General features: G+C 41.3%; 2 protein-coding genes across 10 annotated transcripts in view; one reads left to right on the plus strand and one right to left on the minus strand.

Moving 5' to 3' along the window:
- Positions 1–8,831, minus strand: part of LOC118026365 — a 45,495-nt gene extending 36,664 nt beyond the window's left edge. For 3 of the 5 annotated variants that reach the window (XR_004683543.1, XM_035029190.1, XM_035029189.1), the window contains exon 1: positions 7,964–8,104. Coding sequence is in view for 3 of the 5 variants with exons in the window: in XM_035029190.1 (XP_034885081.1) it covers positions 7,964–8,025 (62 nt within the window). In the remaining 2 variants the exon portion in view is untranslated. Of the gene's footprint in view, positions 1–5,395; positions 5,458–7,963; positions 8,105–8,755 lie in introns of those variants that run through there. The other 2 variants (XM_035029191.1, XR_004683542.1) reach the window with 2 other exon arrangements.
- The window catches only part of AUH (AU RNA binding methylglutaconyl-CoA hydratase), a 188,423-nt gene continuing 181,944 nt past the window's right edge, over positions 8,285–14,763 (plus strand). For all 5 annotated transcript variants that reach the window (XM_035029187.1, XM_035029183.1, XM_035029184.1 and 2 more), the window contains exon 1: positions 8,285–8,580. In XM_035029187.1, the coding sequence (XP_034885078.1) occupies positions 8,316–8,580 (265 nt within the window). In that variant the 5' untranslated portion in view covers positions 8,285–8,315. The remainder of the gene's footprint in view (positions 8,581–14,763) is intronic.

The raw sequence follows: 14,763 nt of genomic DNA on the forward strand, positions 1-14,763 counted from the left end.
GCTTTTTGCCTAAGGACAAGCCTCAGTTTGTGCTATTCATGGCGGCTAAAACTCCAAAACCTGCAGATATTCTGGTTGAGATATCAGAGGAGAAACTTTGGGGTAACCACAAAAGCTGGAAAATAAAGGGAGAAATCTCAGAAAGGACAGAGCTACAGAGCAGGTGTCCTGAATTATGTGTGTAAATGCTGCCCAAATCTCTGACTGGTCCCTGAATGATGCATAAGCATGGCAGATTCCAAGCAATGCAGCTAACTAAGGCTAAAAGAACTAACAAGAGATCTGCTACTGCCCAGTGTAAGAGAGGCAGAGTTTGTGTTCAGATAAGTTAACTACCTGCTAAAACAAAATAATCAATACTATTAGATGAACAATAGAATCCAGAGTCTATAATTGATCACACAATGTCCAGAATATAATCCAAAATTATTAGACACATGAATAAACAGAAAAATATGACCCATATTAAAAGCAGTATCTTTCAAACTTTTTGAACTGAGGACCCCTTTACATTCAAAAATTATTGAGGATTGGGGTACCTGGGTGGCTCAATCGGTTAAGCATCTGCCTTCAGCTCAGGTCATGATCCCATGGTCTTGGGATTGAGCTCTGCATCAGGCTCCCTGCTCAGCAGGGAGCCTGCTTCTCCCTCTCCTTCTGCCTGTCACTCCCCCTGCTTGTTCTCTCTCTCTCTGTCAAATAAATAAATAAATAAATAAAATATTTTTTAAAAATTACTGAGGATCCTACCAGGATTTGGTTATGCATATTATATCTATTGATATTTACCTTATTAGAAATTAAAACAAAATCTAAAAATATTTGCTAATTAAAAAAAACCTCATACGTTAATGTCAATAACCCATATTCATGAAAAATAACTATATTTTCCAAAACAGAAACAATTAATGAGAAGAGTGGCATTATTTATATTTTTCAGATCTCTTTGATGTCTAGTTTAATGGAAAATTAGCAAGATTCTCATATTTGCTTCTGCATTCAATCTATTGCAATAGTTTGGTTTGGTTTAGGTGTGAAGATAATGTGGTCTCCCATAGTTCAAAGATAGGAATATTTTAATAGCCTTTCCAGATGATTGTGGATATTCTTCTTTCATACTATACTAAAATTTGACAAATGATAGTTTCTTAAAGGTTTGTTGCAATGTGAAATTTGAAACTATATTATAGTCTGTTGTGTTTCACATTCTATTATATTAAAATCCATTATTTTATATTGCACTTTGAATCGATCTTTTACTCATGCACAATGTGCAACATTAGCTTTGGCCATTTGTAAAATACTGACTCACCGAGTTATGTAGATCTTTCAAATGTTGGCACACTTCATTGTTCAATATTTTTAAAAAATCAGTCATTAATATCATGACTGATCTCACCAGGTAAATCTTTAAATATAAAGAAACTCTTATGCTCAAGATAGTGGTGGATACAAGTTTTTCAAAATTTCAATTTTCACTTGAAACTTCAAATTTCATTGTGGGCCAAAAATAGTCACTTTCTTTGAAGTTACACACTCACATTGTTCTTTTTTTTTTTTTTTTAGAAAATATCTAGCAAATTCTAAATTCTGAGAAACCAGTGTGACTACCTATTGTTCTTTCAAATAGAAATGGTGTTTCATGAAAGAATCAGCTAGTTCTGCTGAAGCAACCACATAAGTGCTTTTTCTATCTGCTTCATTATGCAGCAAAAGTGACTTATGCATGAGTCACAGCTTGTTGCATGGAATATTGAAACGATGTGCACTCAAAGGTTGAGATTGAAAGAAACTAATAGCTTATCTGGGTTTATCAAATAAATTCTTAAGTAACTGTCCAGTAGTATACTACAGCTACTGCCTTGATTCGTGCAAGTTTAATTGACAGCTGCTTCTGTGCCATCATTGCAAATGTCAACATATTGAAACAGGCAACTACATCTTAGTATTATCATGAAAATAGTCTTAACCTTGCAGGTCCCCCGAAAGCATGTTGGGGAACGCCAGGAGTCTGCAAACCATACTTTCAGAGCTTCTGCACAAGAGAAAATGTAAACTATGGAGACAGACCTCAAGATGACCCAGATGTTTGAATTAGCAGATAAGCAGCTATTATAAATATGCTCAAAATTTTAAATGGAAATGTGCTCAGAAGAAATGATCAAATAAGAAATCTCACCAATCTCCGGTTCTGAAGTTTAAAAAATTCACTAGATGGGCTTAACAGCAGAATGGGAGGAGGTGTGCAGCCCACACTTAAATAGTGGTTATGTTTTTCCTCCTTGAGGGCAGTGTCTATGTAAGGTATTTGGAATTCTATTTGGGAGATTTGTCTCTTCTCTCCCATTTATTTATTCAATCATTTATTTTATATCAGTGGGATTTGTGGACACTTATTTTCTGCTTTGGGTTATAATCTTACACTACTTTATTTATTTTTGTTCAACTAGTTCCAGATCTGGCCAGTGGAGAGGTGTTTCACTTGGTTTCTGAGTCTTTTGACATACTCCCATGATTGTGGGTTTCTTTGTTTTGTTTTGTTTTTTAGCACTTTCTTACTTTCTGATTCTACAACATCCTTCTGGCTCATCCCATATATTTTCTATAATGTCCGAGTCCTAAAATCAGCTGTTTCTCCAAGGAGCACTTTTACTGAAGAATGGTTTTAGAAACCAAGATCTGGGCACTAAGTGTGCTCATTGCTAATGCGCTACCATTGATTCCAGATCACCTCAGCTGAGAGCAAGGATGTATATATGTATATACTAAACAATGTATATGCACATATCTAAATATTTCTATATTTACATATGAGTAATGAGTTCAATTACAAATGAGTTCAATTACAAATGAGTTCATATGGATGTCTCCAATGCTATTCTCTTATCACACCGGTAATCCCAGCACCTCCCCTGGCTGGCTTATCTGTATTCTCCCACTCCAACAGGGAAAAACTGGCCTCCATCATCAGCCAGACATTCACTTAATTGTTCACTGACTTAAAAATAAAATTCTAAATGTTAGTATCCATTACTGGCATTATTCCTATTGATGCCCCCCTTGTCCCAGATTTGGCCAGAGAGATCTCCTTCAATCCATGTCTTTCTCACCTCTGCCAGTCTTTGAGCACCTCATTGTGTTCTGGCACAAGATAGTCTGGACTTGCCTTGTGTTTTCTGTCTCAGATAAAGAACCAGCCATATCTTCTAGAAGCCCTAATCCACCTCCTCTTTTTATTGAAATATAATTCCACATACCATACAATTCATTCATTTAAAATATACAATTCGATGGTTTTTAGTATATTCTCAGAGGTATGCAAACATCAGTAGTTGATTTTAGGACATCTCCATCACCCCAAATGAAGCTATGCATCCTCTACCTATCATCCCTCCCATCCCCCTAGACAATGGTGGCATGTATCTTCAGAGCCTAGAGTATGTGTGCCTGTATGTTTGTGTGTATGAGTGCATACACAATTGGCAACTATGTGGTTGGCAGGAGGAAGAGGCAGTATCAGGGAAATCATGACCACAGAGGATCTAATGCAGGAGGTGAAGTTTCCAAATGAGAGGATAACAGAGGAGAGTGGTCAAGTTCCCCACAGCGGGGGGGGGATTCTTTGCTCTGCAACGTATAGCTATGTAACTCTAAGTAATTTAAAGCCTCAGTTTCTCTGCTTGTGCAACACTTATCATTTTGCGTTGTAGGCAGAGGGAGCTCACAGGCACATGTGGTCATGGTCAGTACTTATAAATAGAACCTACAAAATCTCGGCAGGGTGTGGAGTGCAGTATCCAGTCAAGAGGCCTCTTCAGAGGGTCTCCTGTCATACTTTCTCTGAGGGGACAATGTCCTTGGGTGAGGCTTATTGGAACCCTCCAAGACTCCGGACATGGGGTTTTCTGGGTTTGCCATTCAATTCCTCCCACTCTGAGGTGAGTATTCAGGTTAGGTGGGAAAGGGAGAGTTTCCGGAGAGGAAATCCACTCTGGAGACTTAGAGAACACTTGAAAAGAAGACTATTTAAAAACATTAAAAAGAGACCCAAAGAAATTGAGAGGGGCTGTTGTTTTGATTTTTATTTTGGGACTAAAGCTTGAGTAAAACTTTGCACCCCCCTTGAAATGTACTGTGACTATTTTTTGTGCCTTAGAGTAATAGATACTCAAAATGCCTATGTAATACTTAAAGAACTCTAGATTAAAATTACACAAAGATCTCACATTGAAGACAATTATATATATATGTTTTTGTGTCACTTTCTTATTATCTATGAGCACACATCATTTTGAAATAGTTTCTCATAGTTTTATATTGTAGGACATGTAGATTACAAGCATCTCTGCGTGTCACTGTATTGTAGATCGTCACAGATTTAACATGGTTGTGGTTGTGCACAGAATGTCTTATGCTTATCTTTTATACTGTCTCTTCGATTCCGAAGATATAACAGCAATTATTTCCAGGTAGCTCATGTTGACAAACGTCTTCAGTTTGCAGGTCCAGTTGTTTCTTGTGAAACCTGTCACATTTTAGGGCTGTGAATCTTTCTCTCGGGACTTATGAAACTTCTGGTTTAAAAGTAAAAAATCAAAAGAGTCTGCAGCAGATTGTGCTCCTGACTATCTGTAATTACTACCATTGTATGTAGTAGTAGAATGGTAGCTGGGTATATGTTGTCTGGCACAAGGATACATTTTCAGGCCCACTTTGCTGCCTCATGTGGCCCAAGGGAAGCAGAAGGGACGGGTGCCCATTCTAGAGCTGGGTACTACCTTTCTCTGTCCTGCTGGTGGTAGGGAGCAGCCACTTTAGACCCAGAGATGGATGCCCCATGTTGAAGATAGCCGAGCCATCTTATAGGCCTGGACTGTTAACATTCTCTCTCGTCTAACCCATCACGTTCATGGGTGTCTCAGATACAGGGGCCTAGCCTTTACGCTAATATACTACTTTCTCGTAGATTGTTTCAGGCAAGATAGTTTTAAGAATATACTCCCATTTTCAGAAAAGTCCAGACAAGAGTTCTGTTTTATTCGTCACACAGCATTTGCTAAATTAGCTTTGTCTCTCCACTTGTGGTTGGTAAGGTGCTGGCAAGCGTTTTATTTTACCCGGGACACCTATGTTCTCCTGCATGTTTTGTGCAACAGAGCCGTGTTCTCGGAGGGATGGCTTCTCCCATTCAAGGCTGCCTGTGTTCTAGCAGCTCAGGGTTGGCCATCGTGTATTGCACACCCTTAATACTATATGGAAGTTAAGCATTAGACAAATGACAGGGGTGTGGCAAATCAAAAAGAGTGTTAGCTGAGAGCTGGCTGGAGGCAAAGGTCCCAATCCTATAGATAGATGGTAGTAATAGTAATAGAATATCCCCAAACATCAGCCCTACCTTCCTCTCCCAAACTGATACTCAATGTTCCTGGCTCACACTCTCCTCCTGGCATACATCTTCTACTGAAAAGTAGAAAGGAACAAAAGGGAATTAAATTTTATGGGACACCTTAACATTATGGAGAGGCTGTGCATGACAGTGATTACAAATATGGGACTGGAGTCCGATATACCAAAGTTCAAATTCCAGCTTCACGATGTACTAGCTGCAGGGTTTGATAAGTAACTTTATCTCAGTGCTCTCATCTGCAAAATGGGGATAATAATACCAACTTCAAAGTTGTCTGGATATTAAATAAAATACCGTATCTAAATGTCTGAAATGAATTAAGAAGGAAGTTGATAAGTGGTAGCTAATATTATCTATTTGGTTCTCATTTCCTGGTGCCAAGTACCTTATATGCTTATTTCATCAACCTACACAATGGGCACAATCCTTCCCATTTTCTGGATGAAGAAACTGAGGCCAAAGAATTCGTGAGGTGAAACAGATATCGTACTAGGTCCCTTGCAAATGGAGAAATGGAAGCATGGAGTATTTATATAGCTCGTGGCTGTCTCAAAGTGAAGCAATTATCAAGCTGGGATCCAAAGCCACATCTGTCTGACCTGACATGTAATGGTCATGGCGATATTTGCGATCTGCATTAACTTTTAAGAATCAATTTCATAGCCTGGGATATCCTCATGACTGTCTTTCAGTAAGTAAAATTATTAAGGAAGGAACTAGTGTCTCTATCTTGCATTTTCCCATCAGGCTCCGTCCCATCAAAACCATGGGCTGTCCTTCTTAATCGGATTTCTAATATAACCAAACAATCTATGGTTGTTTTTCTGCAGTTTTCCTAATCAATCACAAGTATTTTCTGAGGTTGCATTATTTTTTGCTTACCTTTTTTCATTTTGTTAAAATATGAAACTTTGGCACTTTACAAATAATTTGTATTTTTCTGACATTCTTTGTTTTTTTGATGGTCCCTGAACAAATTTCTGAACATCTCTCTTTGACCCTATTAAAAACTTAGTATAGAATGTGTACTATTGGTAATTTAGAAGTTTTAATAAACAGTTGAATGTATTTTCAAACTTACATCATGTCCATTTCATTTAAAAATTTTTTTTGAGTATAGTTGACACACAATGTTACATTAGTTTCAGCTGTGCAACATGATGATTCACCTTCTCTATACCTTATGCCCCGCCTACCACAAGTGTAGCTACTGTCTGTCACCACATAACCCTATTACAGTGCCATTAACTATATTCCCTGTGCTATGAGGTTGTGGCCATTTAGTTGTATCACATTCCTGGCTCTACAATAAAACCTTGTAGATTATCACTATAACTGGATTCAATTACTGTGGCACAAGATGGGTTACATAGCTCTTCAAAGCAACCAAACAGTATTTCTTATCTACTTGCTTCTTTCTTTAATGATATTTTATTAAGAGTCACAGCACTCAATTGAAAAAATTTTTATCTTTTAGGAAATGTTATACTAGTTTCAGGTATAAAGCATAGTTATTTGGTAATTATATGAATCACGAAAGCTCACCACAATAAGTGTAGTTACTATCTGTAGCTATACAATGTTACTACGTTATTGACTATCTTCCCTGTGCTGTACTTCTTATGATTTATTGATTTTACAACCGGAAGTTTGTATAAAGTTATATTATTTTGAATAACACTGTGTCAGGTGTTCTGGAACTCCTGTATTTAAATTTATAATCTGTTGATGAGCCAACATAAAGATAGCAGAACAATTAGCAACTAATAAAAGTGAACAATAATTAGTTGCAATAATTGCAACAGTTGAGCTATGACCAAAATTCTTGAGTTTCCCAGCATCAAAGTGAACATGAGTGTCAGAAAAGGGGAAGCAAAGTTTTTCCTTGGCCTAAACTTCAGGAGAAATTTCACAAGTGGCTCTTTACAGAAGACCGAACAAAGTGCCCTGGACAACATTCCCACAACAGACGCACCCATGGGACCCAACTGGCTTTTTCTTTCCACTTGGGACAGAGCTGAGGGTATAATATTGAAGAAAGGTTTGCTTAGGATCCAAAAATGTGGTGGATGTACAGCAGAAATTTGCGTGGCAGTGGGAGTATGCTCAAAGCAGCGTACTTTTCAAACAGGATTCCTAAGCGCACCTTTTGTCGGCTGAGATTTGATAAAAACCAGATAGAACGTTTCAGACTGCTTTGATGAACACCTATCCACTAAGCTGACATTCTGCGTTTGTGGCTGAGGGAAGAGCCATATGCTCTCAATGCCACCTCAGCATAGGGTTTGGCTGGGCCCCTTCTGTCAAGAAGAGAGGGTGCCTTACCAGGACTCTGGACTCGGGGAAGGCCACTGCACCTGCTTGAGGCGGTGGGCTGAGGCCCGCTGCTGCAATGGCTGTTGTCACCCCCCTCCTGAACTCCGCACGGCAGGCACTCGCATGTTCACAGACACGTGCAGCGGATAACTTGGGGCTCTTAGATGCATGGATAAACGGGAGCCCCGCGCAGAGCTGCTACCCAGACAGTCAAACGGGAGGCCAAACATGTCAGCTCACCTTTGCAGAACATAGGACCCCAGTGCGTATCCTAGGAAGAGCGGGGGGTTCTTATAGAACATATTCCCCTAAGCCATGCCACAGCCTGGGAAAGCTACTTCCTCCTGCCTCTGCTGGACGAGCCTCCAACCCGCGCGCCGGGCAGGGGAGGCCGGGGCAAGTGGCCGCGGGAACACCCCGTCACAGGGCCTGGGCGGGGCGAGGCGGGGCGAGGGGCGGGGCCTGGGCGGGGCCCGGTGCCAGGGGGCGGCTCCGGGGGCGGGGCGTGGGCGTGCCCGGCGGCGTGCGCGCGGTAGCGTGCGCGCGGCGGGGGCGGGGCAGCAGCCGCAGGCCCACGCCGTAAACAGACAATATGGCGGCGGCGGCGGTGGCGGCGGTGCCTGGGACCTTGGGCACGTTGCAGGCCGGCCGCGCTCGCTGGGTGGCCGCTTGCTGTGCGCGGCTTCGCCCCGGGTGGAGGCTGCCCGGTTCCTTAACAGGCCCGCGGGCCGCCCCGGCGATATGGGCCCGGGGCTGGGCGCCCGCGGTCGGGGGCTCGGCCCCGCGGAGGGGCTACAGCTCTGAAGTGAAGACGGAGGACGAGCTGCGGGTGCGGTACCTGGAGGAGGAGAACCGAGGTGAGGGGCGCGGCGCTGGCAGCCGCGGGTCCTGGGAAGGGTCGCAAGGTCAAGTGTCTGCGCTGACGTCAGTGTCCGCTGAGCGGCCCGGGTCGGGACCCCTCCCCTCCCCCGCCCCAGCCTCGCACCCTTGTGGTGCTGGCGGTGCCTAAAGGTGTACACTGGAGCAGCTTACCTGTAAAAGTGGCCCACTCAGCGCCGAAGACAGAAATGCAGCTCACGCCCTCGTCCCTAGACGAGCCAAGGTCAATAAACCGGGTGTGTGATATTTGCTTCCAGGTTTTGTGCTTGTTCTGAATTGGGTTTGGGGGGTGGGTGGGTGGAGTTTCAGAAGCTGCAGTGAGAATGCACTTCATTCTGAAGAATCTCACACTTAAAGCAGTGCAGCCGCAACAATTTCTCCTCTTGTTTATTTTAGAAAGTTAAAGTTAGTTTGGGGGACTGCATTGCAATTCACTGAAACCATTTTTTGAGCTTGCTTTTGTCTTCCGGGTACCGCGCTACGCTCTGGGGACCCTTGTGGGTGATAAGGCTCTTGCCCTTGAGCTACCTGCGGTGGAGGAGACAGATGCATTGGCAATACGATACCTCGGGGGGAAGGGGGAGGGCTGTGGAGGCGGGAACTGCCTACCGGAGGTGTTCGTGGTGGAGCCCAGTTCCTTTCACTTGCCCGCTTGGGTCGGGAAAGGTAGAATAGCAGTTTGCCAGAGGACCGGTCATTTAATTTGGACACGTAGTTACTGAGCACCTGTCATCCGTTAGGCAGAAGGACAAAAGAAGTTAAGTCACGATTGCTGTCTTTAATCATCTTCTAACAGTGAGGAAGATACTGCTGGCAAAAAGGCTCTGCTGACAACTTTGAAGGCTTGGTGAGAGGGAAGGGCTGTAATACCCCCAGAGACCTACCATCAGTTATATTGGGGGAGATTGGAGGACTTGAGAGGGGTATTCTGAGGGTCGAGTTAGGGTTTGGCCAGATGAAATCGGTTCCCAGGCATTCCTTACCAGGCAGTCGAATTTGGGAATAGTGAGGGTTCTTAGGCAAACTGCCTCTGTGCCTCAACTTTAGTGTGTGTGTAATAGGAAAAATAATACCAACATTGTAGGGCTTCTGTGAAGATTAGATGAGAATGTCAGTACAAATTGCCCACTAAGTATCTAGCTCATAATGGATGCTCCTGGTGGAGTATGAGGAGTTATTTCATTTGTTATTTAAATATTTATTACCCCAGACAGAGCAGAGCATGTTCAAAGGGGGGGAATCTGAAGGTGGTGTGTTTTTGGGAAATACTGTAGGGCATGCGTGCTGCATTGTGACATGACAGGCAGAGTATTGAGAAATTCAGCTGGAAAGTAGATTTGGGACTGGAGTGTAGAGCCTTTTTGGGTAAGCTTAGTCTTACTGGGATTTCAGTTATATTAGGTGTCCCTGCAGTACATTAGATACAGAGATTGCAGGTGCAGTGAGTAATATGCACCATATTCTGTATTTTTTGTCTTTATGACTTAAATGAATGCAAATTGCAAGTAAAATTTCACAAAACATCTGGATAGTCCTTAAGTTAGGATCCAAATGGATCAAAGAGAAGAAATTAAAGCATACAGAACAATTCAATAAAATCAGACGTTTACAGTTACCTTGAAATGTAAAAATCCACTATTAGGAAGTCATGGTTTCTTAAGAAAGTTGATTCAGCTTCCTTTCAATGACGGCTTAGGCTTGGCTAACTTATAAATGCTTTGGTTTACTAGGGAACCAGCAATAAGCGGTGCAAAGAAAAACATGAGGTTAAAAAATCTGCAGGTAAAGGAGTCTCCCTGATGCTTTTGCTTCCATTGAGGCCAGTCCAAAATTTGAGGGTCTCAGCAGCCCGTTAGGAATAAGAAAATGAGAGGCGGGGTCAGAGGAGCCCCAAACTGCTGTATACCCTGTGGGCCTCTTTAGGCTGCTGGAGGTGAGTAAGTGCAGAATGCATTAGCACTCATCTGTTGCTTGGGTTCCATATTTGTAATTTGTTGAGGAGGCGCAGTTGTGGGACCAGGTTTCTATAGCAGTTATTTCTTGCTTTGTTGTCTGATCTGCTTGGGGTTTTAGAGTAGCAGTCCTTGCCGTGGTTCACCAGGGTGTCTCCTTCATGGGTTGGCTGCTTACCGGTCATTCTCCTTCCCAGTTTATTGTTCGCACTTGTCTTGGGGTTACCTTTTTTCAAGGCCAAGAATGACTGCTCTGTTCAGTTAGAAACTTCTAGTGGCTCCCAGTTGCCTGCAGGCCTAGTCTCCAGTCTCCCCTCCACTGTGTCTAAGCTTGGCCTTTACTGCTCTTTTGTTCGTGCTTTTGCATGCACATCCCAGAATGGAGTGACTTCTCTCTTCCCCTTACCAAACTTCTCCCCGTCTGGCAAGCTTCTGCTCATAATTGTGACCCACTTCAAAGATCACCTTTGTGAACCGTGTTGGAAAAACTGCTGGCAGAAATAGAGCAAGTGGATCATGCAAGTCATTCTTGATACCTGCTCCTTGCTTACAGTTTACATCCAGATTATCAAGACTTCTTGAATGTCTCTGAAATCTTTTCACTTTCCTCTGTGTTCTTTACCAACACTGCTCTTGTCCACGCCAGCACCATCTCCCAAGGGGACTGTCACTGGGGTCTGCCAGCTGGTCTTCTGACATCTGCTTGCTTTCGTTTTTAGTAGATTGGTTTCTTTCATATATTTTTCTCATGTTTTTATTTTTATTTATTTACTTTTCTCATGTTTTTAATATATTTTCATACATTTTATGGCATGGGAATTATATTTATAAAAATATGTATTAAAGTGTGTGTGTGTGTATATATATATTTAAGCTTTTATTTATTTATATGAGAGAGGGAGAGAGGGAGAGAGTGTGTACTAGAGAGAGCGCTAGCAGGGGAGAGGGGGTGGGAGAGGGACAAGCAGACTCCCAGCTGAAGACCCCGGGATCAGGACCTGAGCTGAAGTCAGCCAGGTGCCCCAAGATATATATATTTCTAAATCTTTATTGATCTATAATTCACATACCATAAAATTCAAAATGTACAATTGATTTTAGTATATATAGAGAGTTGTGCCACCGTTACCACAATCCAACTTTGGAACATTTTTATCAATCCAGAAAGAAACCCTGTTTTCTTTAGTCATGACTCCGCATTCTCACACTCCCTTCCCCGCAAAATTGGGCCCATGTATCTGTTTTCTGTCTCAGTAGCTTTGTCTGTGCTGGACATTGCATTTGAAGAAATCACAGATGTGGTCTTCCGTGGCTTTTTTCACTCAGCATTATATTTGCAGGGTCCGTCCTTGCTATAGCATGTGTCAGTACTCCATTCCTTTTTATTGTTGGATAACATTCCCATATTTGGATAGATCAGGACACGTTTTGTTTATTCATCATTCATACACATTTAGGTTGTTTCCACTTTTTGGATATTGTGAACAATGTTGCTTAGAGCATTCATGGGAATTTTTGTGGACGTTTCTTTTCACTTCCATTTAGTGGAATTGTTGGGTTACATGATAATTCTATGATTAACATTTTGAGGAGCTACCAAACTTTTCCAGGGTGGCTGCAGCATTTTACATTCCCTCCAGCGAGGTATGAGAGCTCCATTTCTGTACGTCCTGACCGATACTTGTTAATTGTTTGTGTTTTTGATTCTAGCCATCCTGGTGCCTGTAAAGTGGTATCTCCTGGTGGCTTTGTTTTGGAGCTTCCTAATGGTTAATGATGTAGCGTGTCTTTTCATGTGTTTATTGGCCATGTGTGTATCTTCTTTAGAGAAATGTCTTCTCAAAGCCTTTGCCCATTTTTTAACTGGGTTTGTCTTTTTTTTTTTTTTTTTTTTAAGATTTTATTTATTTATTCATGAGAGACAGAGGCAGAGGGAGAAGCAGGCTCCCCGCGGAGCAGGGAGCCCGATGCGGGACTCGATCCCAGGACCCTGGGATCATGACCTGAGCCGAAGGCAGACGCTTAACTGACTGAGCCACCCAGGCGTCCCTTTTTATTGTTGAATTGTAAGAGATTTTTAATATATTCTGGATACAAGTCCCTTATCAGATACATGATTTGCAGAACAATTTCCCACAATTTTGTGGGTTATGTTTTCAGGTTTTTAATGGTGTATTTTGAAGAACCCAGGTCTGTATGTGGTTTATTGGAGATACTCTATTACTGGTTTTTAGTACTTTGTGTGTTACATGTTATTTTTTAGTAAGAATAATTAAATTATTCAAGTTTGCAGAATTTCTAAAGTAAAAATACTATATATGCACATGGTAAGATTAAACAAAAAAAGCACCGTGGAAGGGTGCCGCCCTTTCATTTTCAGGCCCTGCCATCAAAGGTCAACACTTTAAACATCTCTTGAGTTCTTGCTGTGAATGATAATTTTACTCACTGTTCTTATTTTTTATTCCACTGTATGGATATACCACATTTTGTTTCTACTTTTTGGATATTATGAATAATGCTGCTTAACACTGTGTACAATTATTTGTTTGAACATATGTGTTCATTTCTCTTGGGTAGATACATAGGAGTAGAATCAGTGGGGTGATTTTATGTTTAGTTTTTGGAAGAACCACCAAACTGGTTTCCACAGCAGCTGCACCATTTTAACATCTTCAGCAGTGCCCAAAGGTTCCTGTTTCCCCCCTGCTCGCCAACGCTTGTTTCCATTTGTTGTTCATTATAGCTGTCCTCCTGGCTGTGAGGTGATGCCTTGTGGTGGTGTGGATTGGCGTTGCCCTAATAACAAATGATGTTGAGCATCATTTCATGTGCTTATTGGCCATTTGTATATCTCCTTTGGAGAAATACCTGTTTAAACCTTTTGCCCATTTTTCATTCTGATCGTTTGTTTTTTTGTTGTGGGTAGTAAAAATTCTTTATAATCTGGATATTAATCCTGTGGCAGATGTATGATTTGCAAATATTTTCTATTCTGTGAGGTGTTTTTTTTTTACTTGATAGTTTTGATGAATTATGGCTTATTTTTCTTTTGTTGCTTGTGCTTTTGTTGTCATATTTAAGACACTGTTGCCTAATCCAAGGTCGTGAAGGTTTGTACCTATTTCCTTCTGAGGTCTCATAGTGTGTCTAAGATCCATTTTGGTCTCATAGTGTGTCTAAGATCCATTTTGAGATAATTTTTATACATGGTGTGAGGAGAGGGTCCAGTTTCATTCTTTGATGGTTAATCTCTAGTTGTCCCATCACTATTTGTTGAAAAGACTATTCTTTTAGCACTGAATGGTCTCAGTATCTTTTTTGAAAACCAGTTGACCATAAGTGTGGGTGATTATTTCTGGACTCTCAGTTCCGTTGATCTGTATGTCTATCTTTATGCCAGTGCCACACTGTTTGTTTTTACTGTAGCTTTGTAGTAAGTTTTGAAATCAGGAAGTGTCTTGATTAAGTCCTTCAACTAAGACTTCCAACTTTCTTTTTCAAGATTGTTTTGACTACTTGGTGTCCCTTACAATTCCATTTGATTAGTTTTGTATATTTTTTCAGAATTATTGATAAATATAAAACCTCAGAGATGTAGGGAAGGAAGTGTAGGGTCACATACCTAATTGGAAAGAAAATGTAGTAGTTGTCAAGGTTTTAAAATTCTGAAGGTTTTAATATTTCTATCTGTCCCTAATTCTGTGTGCGTAATTTTGTATTCTTTTGCTTACAAGGGCTCCCTAGATTTTGTCAGCTTCAGGCCTGCAGACCCTGGATTCCACTTTGTAACAGTTTCAAGATGTTTCTTCACAGTTTCCCAATGTCTGTAAGACGGTTTTCATCTCACTGGTGTCTGCTCTTGTGAACAAACAGGTATTAGTGTTTTGGCTGGGCGGTTAATGGAGACAGTGTCTTTTTGAGGAGTATCTGTTAAAACTAAGAATGCACATTCTGGGGGTGCCTGTTCAATAGGATAAAAATAGTGCCTTCCTCTTGGGTTGCTGTGAGGGTCACGCGGCCTAATGAACACAAAGCCCTGGGAACCGAGTCCAGCACGTACTACAGCACTTAATTAGTGACAGCGCTGTCCTTAAGGGTTTGATGTAGATCCTGCCCTAGATACCAGGTCCTTTTTTTTAATACTTATTGACTTATTTTTTATTTTAATTTAATTTTATTTTTTTAAAGATTTTATTTATTTATTTG

This window comes from Mirounga leonina, unplaced genomic scaffold (genome assembly GCF_011800145.1).
Source record: "Mirounga leonina isolate KUSES-001 unplaced genomic scaffold, KU_Mleo_1.0 Mir_224, whole genome shotgun sequence".
NCBI lineage: Eukaryota > Metazoa > Chordata > Mammalia > Carnivora > Phocidae > Mirounga > Mirounga leonina.